General features: G+C 45.5%; 1 protein-coding gene across 1 annotated transcript; it reads left to right on the top strand.

The window, feature by feature from the left end:
* The first annotated feature begins 2,807 nt into the window (after window positions 1-2,807).
* On the top strand, window positions 2,808-14,139 carry SYNC (syncoilin, intermediate filament protein). The gene is made up of 4 exons (XM_089478263.1): window positions 2,808-2,986; window positions 8,272-9,232; window positions 13,195-13,319; window positions 13,501-14,139. The coding sequence occupies exons 2-4, from the start codon at window positions 8,282-8,284 to the stop codon at window positions 13,547-13,549; spliced, it is 1,125 nt and encodes a 374-aa protein (XP_089334389.1). The 5' UTR covers window positions 2,808-2,986; window positions 8,272-8,281; the 3' UTR covers window positions 13,550-14,139.
* Window positions 14,140-14,695: the final 556 nt, after the last annotated feature.

Genomic DNA, 14,695 nt, shown 5'->3' on the forward strand with positions numbered 1-14,695 from the left:
TCCTCCCACAGACGGACCTAATTCTGGGTAATCATCCAGAATTCCTGCTTAAGGATACTTCAAAAGATGATTTAAGTCCTGGCCAAACTGAGGGAAAGTTTCACCAGTGCTGAGCCGCATTCCTCCGATCCTACAATTACAACTCTTGGGTAGGATCCAGATTTAGTCACTCTTGGAGTAAACCCATGAAAATCAATAGAATGCCAGTTAGCTGCAGTGACTCACTCCCTCATATCCCATTGATTTTAAAGGAGTCCAGCTATAGGGATGACTACATACATCTGGATCCAACCCATTCTTCTCGAATGAGTTCCAGCCTTGGATTTACAAGCATGTAAAAACATGCTAAGTGCTTTTGGTGCAGGAGGGGAACAGAAGATTCTTGGTGAAGGGAAAATGAATGACGTGCTGTTGGGGGAAAGAAAGGGGAAAGAAAGATGTCTCATCCAAATCTACTCCCCCTCCTCCTCCGCCTTTATGTCTTGGGCTATTTTTAGTATCTCATTTTTAGTAACTTATCCAGATAAATAAACTGGACGAGGCAGCAGAACAACTGGGGCAGATAGAAACTTCTCTGTTTTCTTTGGCCTTGTGGTTTTCCATGGACATTTTATCCAACTTATGGCTATCCGAAGGTGAAACTATAATGGAGTTTTCTGGGGCTGAGAGAGCGTGGCTTGCCCAAGGTCAATTGGTTTTGATGCTCGAGGCGGGAATCAAACCTTGATCTCCAGAGTCATAATCCAACACTCAAACCATTACACCAGCCAGCTCTATATTTACTAACTGTGTGCATAACTATCACACTCTCTCAGCTTCAGAGGATGGCAATGGTAAACCCCTTAAGACAGACATGACTTGAAGGCACACAACACCAACCGCAACAAAGACAGGTATATTTTTAATGTGTTTTTTCATTGTTGCAAAGTAATGATTGAACCGGAATGTTTTAATTGGATTGCTGGTTTAATGCTTTTTTCAGTCCAATGCTCAGACAACTACTGCTCCCCTGGCCTAAATCCAACTGAGTAGACCCACTGAAGCAATGGGATTTCATGTGTTGAACAAAAACAGGACCAACAAGTGGACATTGGTGGGTGGTTCAGCATCACCCTGTTTCGGGTTTGTTACAAGGGACCGCATTGATGCTGGAGACTGCAGTGGCCTTGGGCATTATCATGCGCTCGGCCCCTGCACACGCCACGGTTGGCCAGCCTGTTGCTTAGCTATATCCACAAACAGAGAACGGCTGGCTCCAACCTTCATGGCCAACTCATAGCCTCTGGATCAAAAGGTTTCCCACGTCCGTCGGTAGGGATATTTCTAGGATAAATCAGAAAGAGGTGTGGGCTTGCCAGGCAGAACATTGCCACCTTTTTTTGTCGTTGGTTGTTCCTTTTCAAGCCATAGAAGGCTCTTTTCTACCAGCCCGGCTGACCCCCATGTGCAACCCTGCTGGCAGTTTTCACCGTTAGATAGATTTAGGCGGGTATTTATATACACACGCGAGCGCCGTTGTTCAAGTTAACAGCATTCCTTCGCCATTGAGTCAAACACCTCTCCACAAATAGAGTCTTACTACTCTCTTTTTCTTTCAACTAATAAAAATGTTGCAAAACCAAAAAAAGAAGAAGAAAGCCTGGCATACAGAGAGATAGACCTTCATATATATATATATGCCGCTTTTACTTCTTTTAAAGCTGCTTAGCCAAGGGCCTCCCAGTGCAAGTGCACTTCTGACCTGAGATCCAAAACCACAAAGTGAGCGAAGCCAAGGGGGAAACCTGATCCTCGCTCTAATGGCTGCTCTTCCTCGGGGAAAGTGGAGTGAGAAAGACTGGTTGACGTCTACTAGGGCTGTGCTGAGAGATGGGTTTTGCTGCCTGCTCAGTTGGAAGAAACAAGAAAAGGCAGGGAGAGCTGTGTGTGAAACTCAGGAGAGGCACACAAGGCCTTTTGGAGAGGAATCTGTTTTAGTACAATAATCCAAGCTGGTGATGCGGGTCTGGAGGAACACAAACATTGGGTGCCAGGTTGCAGGAAGGAGATTACAGTCAAGAAATCAGAAGAAGACTAGGAATGGGCTTTGCTCTGCGGCCCACAACAGACTACAACTCCCAGAATGTCATAGCATTGAGCCATGGCAGTTAAAGTGATGTCCAACCGGGTTGTTTCTGCAGTGTGGATGCAGTCCCTGACTCTAAATCCTACCCCACGTACACATCCACTTGCATTTAGACTTTCTATCTGGGGCATTAAAACCTCTTAAATGTACTTGCTACTGTCATTATCCAGAGCCAATTTGGAAAAATTGTGATGGCGAACCTATGGCACGTGTGCCAGAGGTGGCACTCAGAGCCCTCTCTGTGGGCACACATGCTGTCGCCCTAGCACAGAGTTTGCCAGAGTTTCTTACTAGAAAGCCAGAGGGACATGGCACTTTGCAATAAGTAAGTGGGGTTTCTCATCCCTGAGAAAAAAGACATTTCTAGGATAAGCTAAGAAGTGGACTGGGATTCCCTTCTCTGGAGGTCTTTCAGGAAGGCTTGAGTAGTGTCTTCTTCCTGCATGGCAGAAGAGGGTTGGACTAGATGGCCTTCGGTGCCCTTTCCAACTCTATGCAATCTCTATGAAGCTCTCCGTGCCTCCTGCTTCTTTGCCCCCCCCCCATAGCCCCGCCTGGCCAAGGAGGGCCAATGCCAATGCCAGCCTGCCAGCCCCGCCTTTCCTGGCCCCCATCCTCCCCAGCCATTGCCTTCTCCTCCAGAGGAGTCTGGGGACTGCAACTGGATCCAGGGAGCAAGGAAGGAAGGAAGGAAGGAAGGAAAGAAGGAAGGAAGGAAAGAAAGAGGGGTCTTCAGTGCAGGAAGGGGAGGGAAGCTCTGCCTTCTGCCTCTCCTCTTGCCCTGCCCCTTCCATGCCAAGCCTCTGCTGCTGGGCTCCAAGCGCCAGGGATCCGCTGCAGGAGGAGGACGAGGAGAGCCAGGTAAGCGGCAGGGTCTTCTCGCCTCCCCTCAAGGGGCCACCATCATCCATCCCTGAAGAAGGACGGGGGCTCCTTCTGCTCTGCCCAGTCATGCCTCGGGATGGAAGAAGGGGACCAGGCAGAGGATGGGGAAAGGAGGAAGGAGAGATTACGAGAGAAGGAAGGAAAGAAAGAGATTGGAAGATTGAGATAGAAAGAAGGAAAGGAGGAGAGAGTGACAGAGAAGGAAGAAGGGAAGGCGAGTGATTGAAAGAGAAGGAAGGAAGGAAGGAAGGAAGGAAGGAAGGAAGGAAGGAAGGAGTGATTGAAAGAGAAGACAGGGAGAAAGGAAGAGCCCCTCTTCACCTCTGGGGAAGGAAAAGGGGGCCTCCCTGGGCACATGCTTGGCACCAGGGAAGGAAGGAAAGAAGGCAGGCAGGCAGGCAGACCAGGGAAGCCTGGCAGGGCTGATCCAGAAGCCAAGGACCACGGTTTCCCCTCCCGCAGCCTCTTCCCAGCCCAGCTTTTGGAGGAAGAGTGAGGGCCATGTGGCTGAAGGTAGCATCAGTGGAGATTTGGAGGAGGCAAAGGTCCCCCAAAGCTGGCCTTATTTGGGAAGGGAAGGGCTATCTGGGGAAAGCATCTCCAGGAGTATCTTCCTTCATCCCTGGAGATGATGGCCTCCTCTTCTGCCATTTCATGACTCAGTGAGTAGGTGAGGGGCACCACCATTTGCACCTTCCCCTTCACCAACTTGGGTGGAAATGCCACCTGGCCAGGCAGGAGGTGTTCCTGGGGAGTGATTGCACCAATTCCTCCCACTGAGTTAGCAGAGTTAACTTTGATGGAGTTAAACATGGAAGCCAGTTTGCAGGAACTGTAAGTTGAGGATGAAGGAATAATGTGAGAGGAGAAGAGACAAACTGGGGCTGCTGCCACATTGCCGAATTAATCCAGTTTGACACCACTTTGTCCATCACTGCTCCATCTTGTGGGATTTGTACTTCGTTGCGGCTACAGAGCTTTCTGACAGAGACGGCTAAATATCTCACAAAGCCCATCTGGTAGCATTGAGCCATGGCAGTTAAAGCAATGTGAAGCAGTATTAATTCTGCATTGTAGATGCAGACTGTGATGTGTGTGGGTTTTTCCCCAAAAGCAGCTGAAAATGTGGGAGGACAGAGGATTAATTGGGACAGTCCCTGCCAAATTGGCACAGTTGGAGGGTATGTTCTGAGTCTCTGGCCAAACTACACATCCCAGGATACAGCCACGATAGTCAAAGCAAGTGTGAAACTGCCATCACTGTGCAGCGTAGATACACTTCGGCAGTGTGTACACCTCAAAAGTGCATATACCCAAAAGATGCATGCATTTCTGCAGTGTGTACACTTTTGGGGGACATAAATATACCCAATAAGTGCCATGGCAATGTTGGCAGTGCCAACCCAGGCCAACCCAAGAAAAGAATACAGATATTAAGGGCACATTGACTTCCTCTGGCTTTTCCAGAGTGCTGCTAGAAACTTGTTAAACAACTTATTTGTTAAATATGTTGGATAAAACAGACCCACGTATCAGGAAGAAATTCAGAAGAGTTCTTGGATATATGATCTCAGCAACAAGGTTATTTTAGAAGCAGAGAAATGGAAACAACAGGAACTCCCCACAATTGAGGATTGACTAAGGAGTAACTTAGTGATGTGTTAGAGATGGACCCATTAAAGACTCTATTGAAATCAAGACGATACAGATCAAGTCATTGAAGAACGGTCTCCAATCTCTATATTTCATAAGAGAAGATGGGTAATAAACAGGCAAGCAAAGACTCCTAATGAATCAATAAAGTACAAAATGAGAGGTACTATTCTATGATGAAATGAGAGATATGCTTATAAGACTGAAATAGAGAATTCTTCTCTCCTCCCTCTTCAAGTATGGCATGGATGAAAAAGCCCTTCTCTGGGGCCACTTAAATGTTGGCCTGCCATGCTTTCAGAGTCCAGCACAGTCCAGGCTTGGGTGCGAAAGGCCAGCCATTTGCAACAGCTGAAGCTCACACACCCTCCTTTTTCCCCTCTGGGGATGACGCTAGAATACTCACTGGGAGAAACCAGATCCCTCTAGTATTTCTCTCGCTCTCTTTACTTGCCGTGATATTTTTGATCCCTCCCAGCCATCTTTGCAGGACACAGGCATGCAAGATTCATGGGGTCCACTGTGTTCTTGACCTCAGAGGCTGCTCTCAACATTTCCAATTTCTACAAAGGAAGATAACACTGTGTTTTCAACCATTAGTGACTTTGTGTTCTTGGTACGTGCCTTCAAGTCATTTCTGACCCTATCGTACAGTTTTATTGGCAGAATTTGTTCAGAGGTTTGCCCTTACCTACCACTGAGGTTGAGAGAGTGTGACTTGCGTAAGTTCACCAAGTGGGTTTCCATGGCTGAGCGGGGATTATTTTTTTCCAGGTGAATCAAGAGGTCTGTGTGCAATTTTTGCCCACCTTACTAGGTCATTGTCAGGATTACAGTAAAATCATTTGGTGAGCACTACATAAATCAAAAGAGAGCAAAGAACAGTCTTGCAGATGTAGTTGCACTGTAACTCCTATCAGGCTTAGCCACCACAGCCAATGGTAAGGAGTGCTGAGCGTTACAATCCTATAACATCCAGAGAGCCACACTTTGTTTTTGGTGTTGTGTCCTTTCAAGTCATTTCCAACTTTTGGTGACGCTAAAGCAACCTATCTTGGGGTTTTTTTGAGCCCGGGTTTTCATAGGAGGGCTGCATTTGCCTTCCTCAGAGGCTGAGAGAATGTGACATGCCCAATGTGTCACCCACTGGGTTTTCGTGGCTGAGCAGGAATTCAAACCCTGCTCTCCAGAGTCATAGTCCAGCGCCCCGACTACTACACCACACTGGCTCTTTACTAATATAATGATTTCCAGTTGCTGTCCAAAGTTACTCTTCAGCTGGCACTTTGCTAGCCATTTTTTATAGGTATCTTTCATGTTTTGTGCTATTTTCTTGCTTATCTGAAGGTTTTCTCTCCAAAAATACTGAGCTAGGTAATAGCAACAGGTTACTTTTAACACAAGTAATTGAAGGCATTGTTAATATGTAATTGTCCATAGGCTTTCTAGGAGTTCATGTACATTGTAGAAATAATTTTAACTACCATGGGATCTCTAACTTTGTGAGGCACCAGAACTGTTTGGCAGAGAAGGCTAAGGTCCTTGTAAAACTAAAAATCCCAGGATCCTATAGGATGGAGCTACAACACAGAGTGGTGTCAAACTGTATTATTTCTACAATGTAGATGCACCCTGGATATATTTTGGCCTATTAGCTATGCAGTAGGGAAGCAAGGTCACGATTCTCTTTGTCCACGGCCTGGTCTCCTCTCCTTCCACTTTCCTCAGATACCTCCTCTTGAATAGCGGAACAATTTATTGGGGTTGCATTAACAAGAAGGAAAGAGCCAATGTGCATGGGTGCACACCACAGCGTTAGTCACCCTTGCAACAGAGGGGAAAATCCCACTTTGCAATCTGTTTTGCAATTGCAGCTTTGCAGGAAGCTCTACGACAGGAAGTAAGAACGAGGCCAGTTTCAAACCAGAGCGCTTGCAGTTGGCATCTTTGGGCACTTCCAGGCAGACTACTCCTGGAACGACCCATCGACAGACATTGGGTGGGGAGTCCAGAAAACGGATAGAAGAAACAGTGGGGAAACATGTGAAGGCTCCAAATGGAGGATGATACTATTTGCTGCACCTGCGTGAGACGGTGCAATTGCACAACGAAAACTCTGCCTGGAAGCATCCCAAGTTGCAAAATTTAACTACTGAAAAGAGCAGCCCAAGTCTTTTGGTATTCCTTCCTCTCCTAAGAGCAGAAAAGGGAATCCCTCTGCAAAGAGGTAAGGCTCCTAATTGTATTCCTCGCAAAAGATGCAAAAAGGAGATCTAGGGTGCATCGATTTCATATCAAACTTGGTTTGATGTTTAGTGGATGTGTTTTGAGTAGCATATGCACCCAATGTGAGGATGCAATGTAGCCACAAATCAGAATTTTTCTACAGACCAGTATTGCTTTTGGGCACAAACCACTGCGAGGTCCACTGAGTGGTGGCACACTATAAGAATGGGGTTACACATTGGGCAAATCCACATGTCCAGTGTGTAGGATGCAGCTGCATTTGGAAGGCTTTGGAAAGCCAGTAGTGGTTTGAGTGTTGGACTCTAGAAAGCAGGATTCGATTCCCAGCTATGTTCATCTTGGGCTTTGAATGACTAGTTCAAGTTTCCTTGTCGGAGAAAGACGGTCTCAGGGTGTTCAAACTGAAACAGGCAGTGCCAGCATTTGTATGCCACAAATTGTCTGCTTGTTCCTCATTTTACACTTCACATGCCTGGGCGCAATGGCGGTCAGCCATCTGCTTCCCTGCCCCTATCTGGAATCTAGTTTCAGAAGATGGATTTTAATCCCTCGGACTCCAAAACTCAAAATAAATTACAGCTGCTGGGAGGGGTGGGAAGGACAGGGGGAAATCTCTTTTTTAGAATTATATTTATGCTCCTTGGAAATGCCATGTGATTTTGGACTTCTTAGCAAACAAACTTCCCTGTGTTGTTGAACAGCACGCCCTAGACTTTGCAGCCATCTCTGATTAAATATAGCCTACAGCACCTGGTATGCATTGGTGGCCTCCCATCCAAGTCCTAACCCGGATTGACTCTGCTTCAATTGCAAGATCAGAAGGGATGTGGTGCCTTTAGGGTATTAAGGCCCCTCCTTTAAGAACATACATGGGCCAAAACACATGGGGCATTTTGACTAATAAAACAACCATGTTTTCAACATCTTGAGACGTGCTTCCATTTTCCTCTGTGAAACCTTTAAGAGGCATGGCTCCCAGTCAGAGTTGACAGTTTCAGGCAAGGCAGGGGTCTATCTCTTTCAGTTGTGTGCTTTCAAGTTGTTTCTGACTTATGGCAACCCTAAGATGAACCTGTAATTATCTTGGTAAGATTTCAGAGGAGGTTTGCCACTGTCTCCACCTGAGGCTGAGCATATGACTTGCCCAAAGTCACCCAGTGGGTTTCATGGCCAAGCTGGGAATCGAACCCTGGTCCCCAGAGTTGTAGTTCAATGCTCAAACCAATATGCCATGCTGGTTCTCAGTGGTGTGACTCAGTGGGAGGAAATTTCCTTTGTTCCCTGAAAAGCTGATCTGCACTGGGGAAGTTATCTCGGCAGGAGTCTGTGGGCCTGATTCACAGCTTGCTTTTTATTTCCAGGGAAGTGAGGATGGCAGACTCCGAGCCCCTTCTGGAACTGGACACAGCAGAAACTTCCTTAGAGCTGAACGCTGGAGATGGAGGGACGGAACTCACTGGAGAAGATGCCTCTGAGATGCTATGCATGGACCTTGCCAGTCTACCATTCTCAGAAGATTTTGGAAACACAGAAGATCCAGTGGAGCTGCAGGAAGACATGGTGGGCCAGGATCAATATGTGGAAGAGGCCCAACTCATGAGCATCGAGGACATCGGAGAACGTTTCCAGGAGTGTATTGAAGCAGTGGAAGAGCTGGAGAGAGAGAGGGACCGTCTCATTGAGGAACTTACGCTCTTACGGGAACCAGCCCTTGAGGAAATCAAAAAGGCCCACCAAGAGATCCTGGAAGCCTACCGGTTGCACGCCAAAGTGGAGCTCGAAAGGAGCAGCTTGCGGGATGAGATCCGGCAAGTGAAACGGAAGCTGTTCAGGGTCACACGGGAATGTGTGGCTTGCCAGTACCAGCTAGAAACCAGGAGGCACGACGTGGCCCAGTCTGCCGTCTACCGGGAAGAACTGGAAAGCAGGGTCCAGCAGCTCTCCGAGGAGCTCTCCCAGCTGAGAGAGACTTGTGAGAAGGAGAAGGAGCAGTTCCGGCAGCGGCTGAGGGCCCCTCGGCGCCGAAGAGACAGCTGCTACCTCCAAGAGAGCCGGCGGCTTTCTATGGAGTTTGAGAGCTTCGTCTTGGAGAGCCGTCAGGACTTAGAAGAACATTATGAGCCTAAGATGATGCGCCTCTTGGAAAGGCGAGAAGCCAGCAGTAAGGCTTTGCGACAGACGCAGGGTGAGATCCACAGACTTAAGGAAACTCTGAGGCCGCTGCAGGGAGAGGTCAGCAAATTGCAGCTCCAGAACCGGAACCTGGAGGAGCAAATTCTGCTCATTAAGCAAAAACGGGATGAAGACGTTCTTCAGTATAAGGTAAAGCTTAATGGGTCTATCCACAGCGGTATCATAGAGCTACCTGCCATGGCAGGACCTGTTTCCCTGTCATATAATGCCATGGCAGAGATTTCAGACTCTTTGAGGTAAACCATGTTACAGGTTGAGCCTCCTTTACCTGGAATTCCAAAATCCAAAATATCCCAGAATCAAAAAAAAAATTCTTGGGTGGCTGAGACTCTGATATGTTTGCTTTCCAATGGTTCAACATACACAAACTTTGTTTCATGCACTAAAGGTATTGTTTAAAATTACCTTCAGGCTACGCTTATAAGCTGTATATGAAACATAAATAAATTCTGTGTTTATCCCAAAATATCTCATTATGTACATATATGCAAATAAAGATATTCCAGAAAAATCAGAAATCTATTTTTGGACAAGGGAGACTCAACCTATATAAGAAGAATCAGGTCACTGCCACTCTGGCTGAGCTGCAGCCCTAAGGTTGCAGATGGAGAGAAATCTCCTATTCTATAAACGAATAAATAAGTAAGTAAATAAATAAAATTCTGTCCAAACCTATAAGAGTGACATGATGGAGAAGACTTGACTGGTGTTTCTCAACTGGTGGTGCATGTAAAAATCTTAGGTGTACCTCCAGTGGAACACAGCAGTCAACTCAGTTGGACACACTTAAGCATAGGAATTAAAACTATTCTCAATAATACAATTTTTACATTACATTCTTTGTGTTATCAGTTATCACAGCATTAAATTTTACCCTTAATTGTATTACAACCAGCCCTCCACATTTGCAGCACTGACTTTTGCTGATTTGAGTAATATGTTCTCTCTAGGTCCTCCAGAGCAACTCTGCTGGAAATTGACCATAGAGTCACACTGGAGGACCTACTGATTCCTAGAGAAACCACTTCTCTAGGCATTTGTAGGTCCTCCAGCACTATTCTATGATCAACCTCTGGGAAATATTGACCATAGAGTTGTGCTGGAGGACCTAGAGATTCCAAGAGGTGATCTTTCGGGTGTATTATTATTATTATTATTATTTTGTTTGCAGTTTTCCCACTTTGGGGGCCCTGTACCCGCTAACACAGCAAATGTGGAGGGGCCACTGTATTAGTTTTCCACTACTAATCAAATTATTATCTTTGTTACTTTGTGTTTACTCCCCAAAAAACTGACTAAATGTTCTTTCCACTACTAAATGTCCTTTAAAGGATGTGGCAAATAGTGGTTATTAATAACAGAATGCCAGTAAACGTATTAATGTCTTTCTCAGAAAGAGCAGCCTTTCCGATTCTAGCATGGTGTGATTAATGGGGCTCAAGATGTGAAAGGCTGAGAGCCGTTCTGTTTGGCAGCCGCCTTTTCTTCTAAAACATTAGTTCTGTCTGTGCAAGAAATTTTTCAGAGATGTAAACCCTCACCCGGAATCCATTGGGTACAACTACACATCCACGCACACTAGGCATAGTAGATTCCATGGGACTTTTGAGGGAAAATAGTGTAGCTTGCCAAAGTGGTAATTTAATTCAGTATATTTATGAGGAAGTACAGTGCGTCCTCGCCTTACACGGAGGGATCCGTTCCGGATCCCTCCGCGTAAGGCGAATTCCGCCTATGCTCGAGCCCCATTGGAAACAATGGGGCTCGTGCGCGGGTGCGCGGGTGCACGCGCCCATTCAATTGAATGGGACGCGCCGCCCCTTCCGCCCCGCGCACGCGCCGCGGCTTGAGCACATATGCTCAAGGCCGCGTATGGCGCGCCCGCGTATGGCACGGGCACACTGTATATGACAGCAAGACATATGGAAGAGTTAAAGATGAGACCTGTGGCAGTTTGGTTGGCAGGGAAAGAGGAAGTAGGCACACAGACACAGGCAAGAAGAATGTGAGTTGAATTTGAAGAGAACAGGAGCAGATTTGGGTAGCGAGCTGCAAGGAGACTGACTTATGCTGATCTTCCTATTAAGTTTGGAAAATTTAATATGAAAGAGTTTAATGAAGGCATGACAATAGCCTGCTTTCTGTGAAGTGGAGGCTCCATTGGAGTAGAAAATTGTGTCTCAAGCAAGTTTTCTGAAATACTGTTCCTTCAAGTTAGACATGATTCTAAATGGCTCCAGGATCCAGATAGATACTGGTGCTGCCAAGATCCACACAACCCCAGCTGAAGCAACAGGATCTCCTCCTAAAACCCACTCTTAACACACCTGCCACAGTTGCTCAGCCACCAATAAAACCCTTTAATCTCAGAAATAGGTATCTAATCCCTTTTACATGCATCTCTGTCCCTATAATCTTAGCTGTTTCAAAAATGGGATTCTGTAATCCATCTGCTTTCCAAGAAGTTTTCACAATGGCATGAGGAAAACAGATGCTAGAGCAATGAAGTTGCAGTCCTCCAGTAGCTAGACTACAGCTCCCAGCATCCCTTACCATGCTGGCTTGTGGGCCCTGGAGGCCTGCATTTATGCTACAAATTCCATAATCAGTGGGAAAGAGGTCAAGCTTGGTCTCTTCCAACTCTACGATTCTATGGTTTTTAGGAGCTGTTCTCTCTTCCACAGATATTTCCTTCCCTGCAAACAAAGCCCCATCAGTGATACCTTTATTGGCCAACTGAAATGCACAATATACTTGTTGCAAGCTTTCAAAGAGTTTATAGAGTCCAAACAGCTTTTCTTCTTTATGACCCCATCTTTTTCTTCATGCATGGCACAAAAATAGCCTTCTTGACTTTTTTCATTTCCCTCTCGGCTCAGCTTTGCTTTCCAACATGTGATTCGATCCTTTCTGGAAGCCATACAAATAGATGCCTATTTCTGTGTTGAGGCAGGCAACAAACCTTCTACTATGGTAGAATCCCTAAAGGCATCCCTAGAGCTTGCATAACACCAGAAAGGTCAGCATTGCTTGGTTTGTGCCAGGGCCCTTCCAGAGTACAGTATCTTCTGAGCGCCAGGCTTGAGTCCTACAATAGATGAACTCCAGGAAACAATCTCTGGACTATGCCTCAAGTTAGCACCTTGCCTTCTGGGCATTTCGGTAGGCACACCTTGTTACTAAACAGCAAAGATTGAGATGCCTACCTTGTTTTTAAGGAAGTCAATGCAAATCAAGGAGGAAGCACTGCATATGCTTCAAAAATGCAAGCATTGCAGTCATTGATCCTTGAATTTGGTAAATCAAACCAAAAGGGCCTTTGCACAGCGGACACAAAAAGGCATAGAGTTAAATGGCCAGAAAGTACAGTAGTCAAATGCTGAAAGACATCAGTGCTTGCATTTTTAAAGTACATGCAGTGCTTCCTTTTATTCTGCAGATCTTTTATTCTGCAAATCTCATCAGAGGAAAAATAGATAACTAAAAAAAGAATCAACAGGCTCAAATATGGAGCCTTCTGATCAAGTTACTCTAAGTACAGATAGTGCCAAGGAGCAACTGTATGTGTTTGCGACTTCAAGCCACCTGTCATCTCATGGCAGCCCCAAGAATTTCATAGGGTTTTTAAGGTAAAGAATACCTTAGAGATGGTTTTGCCTGTTCCTTATGAAATATAGCCTACAGCACCTGGTATTCCTTGGTGGCTTCCCACCCGAGTATTAACCACAGCTGACCCTGCTTAGCTTCAAGATTCGATAGACCAAATACAAGTTAATCTAGTATTCAAGATGGATTCAGCTTCTCAAGAGCCGTAACATGTCAGCCTTTTTTAAAATTTAAATTTTGAGGCCTTCTGGTAGTCTTAAAACTTTGTTTGTTCTTGTGTGTATGGCTTAAGTATACAATATATACAGGGCTCTGTCAACTCCTGTAAGATTTACCACTGCCGGTAAGTTTATAGACCAATTCATTACTCCCTCAGCTCCACAACGAAGGTTGCATCATTAAACACAGTTTTGCAACTGAGAGCAACCACACCCTGTTTAGGCATGGCTAGAAGTAGTCAAATGCTGGTGCTTTTCTACCCACAGGAACAAGTGGAGGAGATGGAAGAGAGGCTGAGGGAGCTTAAGAATGAAGTCCAGCTTCAGCAGCGAAAAAACCGAGAATTGGAAGAGCTGAGGGCCAGCTTACACCAAGAGCTATCCATCTACAAGTAGGTTTTACTTGCTTATAACAACAGCTAATAAAATCAAGATAGGGGATGAACATTTGATTGGTGGTGACAGAAAGCTTTCCTCCGAGCCATTCCTCCCCAAGACACAACTTTTCAAAATCTAGGTTTGCTTGTGAAACTTTCTCTTGAGCAACTACTAACTCAGTTTCAATCCTTACAGGAACTGCTTAGAAATCTATGGACAACTCTGCAAGTCAGAAGCCAAATAAGAACAAAATTGAATCATGAATTAACAAGCATGGATCCCCTTTCTCTTATTTACACTTGCAGTCTGCTGACAACCTGGGTTTGACTCCAACTATGATAAAGCTTTAGAGGATATAAGCGATGTTGAGGAATGCCTTCGCCAGTATTAGCCAACAGGCAAGAGTTCAATGATGACTATTTTCACCGTTTTATACTAGGACTTCCAATTTTGGTAGCTATGCTGGACAGATGCCATACCAACAGAACACCAGGTATGTGTCCTACTGTTAGTTCCACCTAAAGCAGACCATTGAATCAATGGGAACTACTTATGTTGATTATCTGATTCACCGGGTCTCATTAGTTGATTCAATGGGTCTATTTTAATTGGGATTAACCAAAAGGATTCATACCATGGCATTATGCACACAACTCCAAAGTTAAAAGACTGTATATGGTTAACATGTCAGCATGTTTGTCAATATTGCCTTAATGTTATTTTTTTGTTCTTTTAGCCATCTGGTTGTAATTTTAACATGTTATGAAACAAGAAACCGAAGTCCAATTCAAATTAAATGTTTTTATATACATGTATTTTAAAATAACCTGTCAAGTAGGAGTCACTGCTTTTTTGTTTGTGGTAAAGTAGCAACAGGGTTACAGCCAGCATGTTGTAGGGGTTTGGCGTTGGGCTACAACTCTGGAGACCAGGGTTCGAAACCACTCTTCAGCCATGGAGGCCCACTGGGTGACCTTGGGCAAGTCCGATTCTCTCAGCCTTGGAGGAAGCCTAAGGCCTGTTACAGACTGCCAAAATAAAGCTGCTTCGGATCTCTTTGGAGGTATGCTATTTAAATGATGCATGGGTCCTAAGAGTCCGGAGGTCGTGCCAAAGCCACACTCCATTCCTAAGCACCGGAGTGCAGCTTTGGTGCAGCTTCCAGATTCTTAGGGTGCATGCATCATTTAAATAGCATACCTCCAAAGAGACCCGAAGCAGCTTTATTTTGGCAGTCTGTAACAGGCCAAAGGCAAAAGCAAATCTGGACAGAAAAATACCTGTAATAAATTCCCAATGACTTAAAGGCTCACAAAAGCAGCAGCAGCAACAGGGTTAAAGAGACCTGCTGCAACCTGACCTGTCTCCCCTGCCCTTAACCCTCAGTTAA

This window comes from Sceloporus occidentalis, unplaced genomic scaffold (genome assembly GCF_023333645.1).
Source record: "Sceloporus occidentalis isolate IW3139 unplaced genomic scaffold, rSceOcc1.0.p SCAF_13, whole genome shotgun sequence".
Taxonomy (NCBI): Eukaryota; Metazoa; Chordata; class Lepidosauria; order Squamata; family Phrynosomatidae; genus Sceloporus; species Sceloporus occidentalis.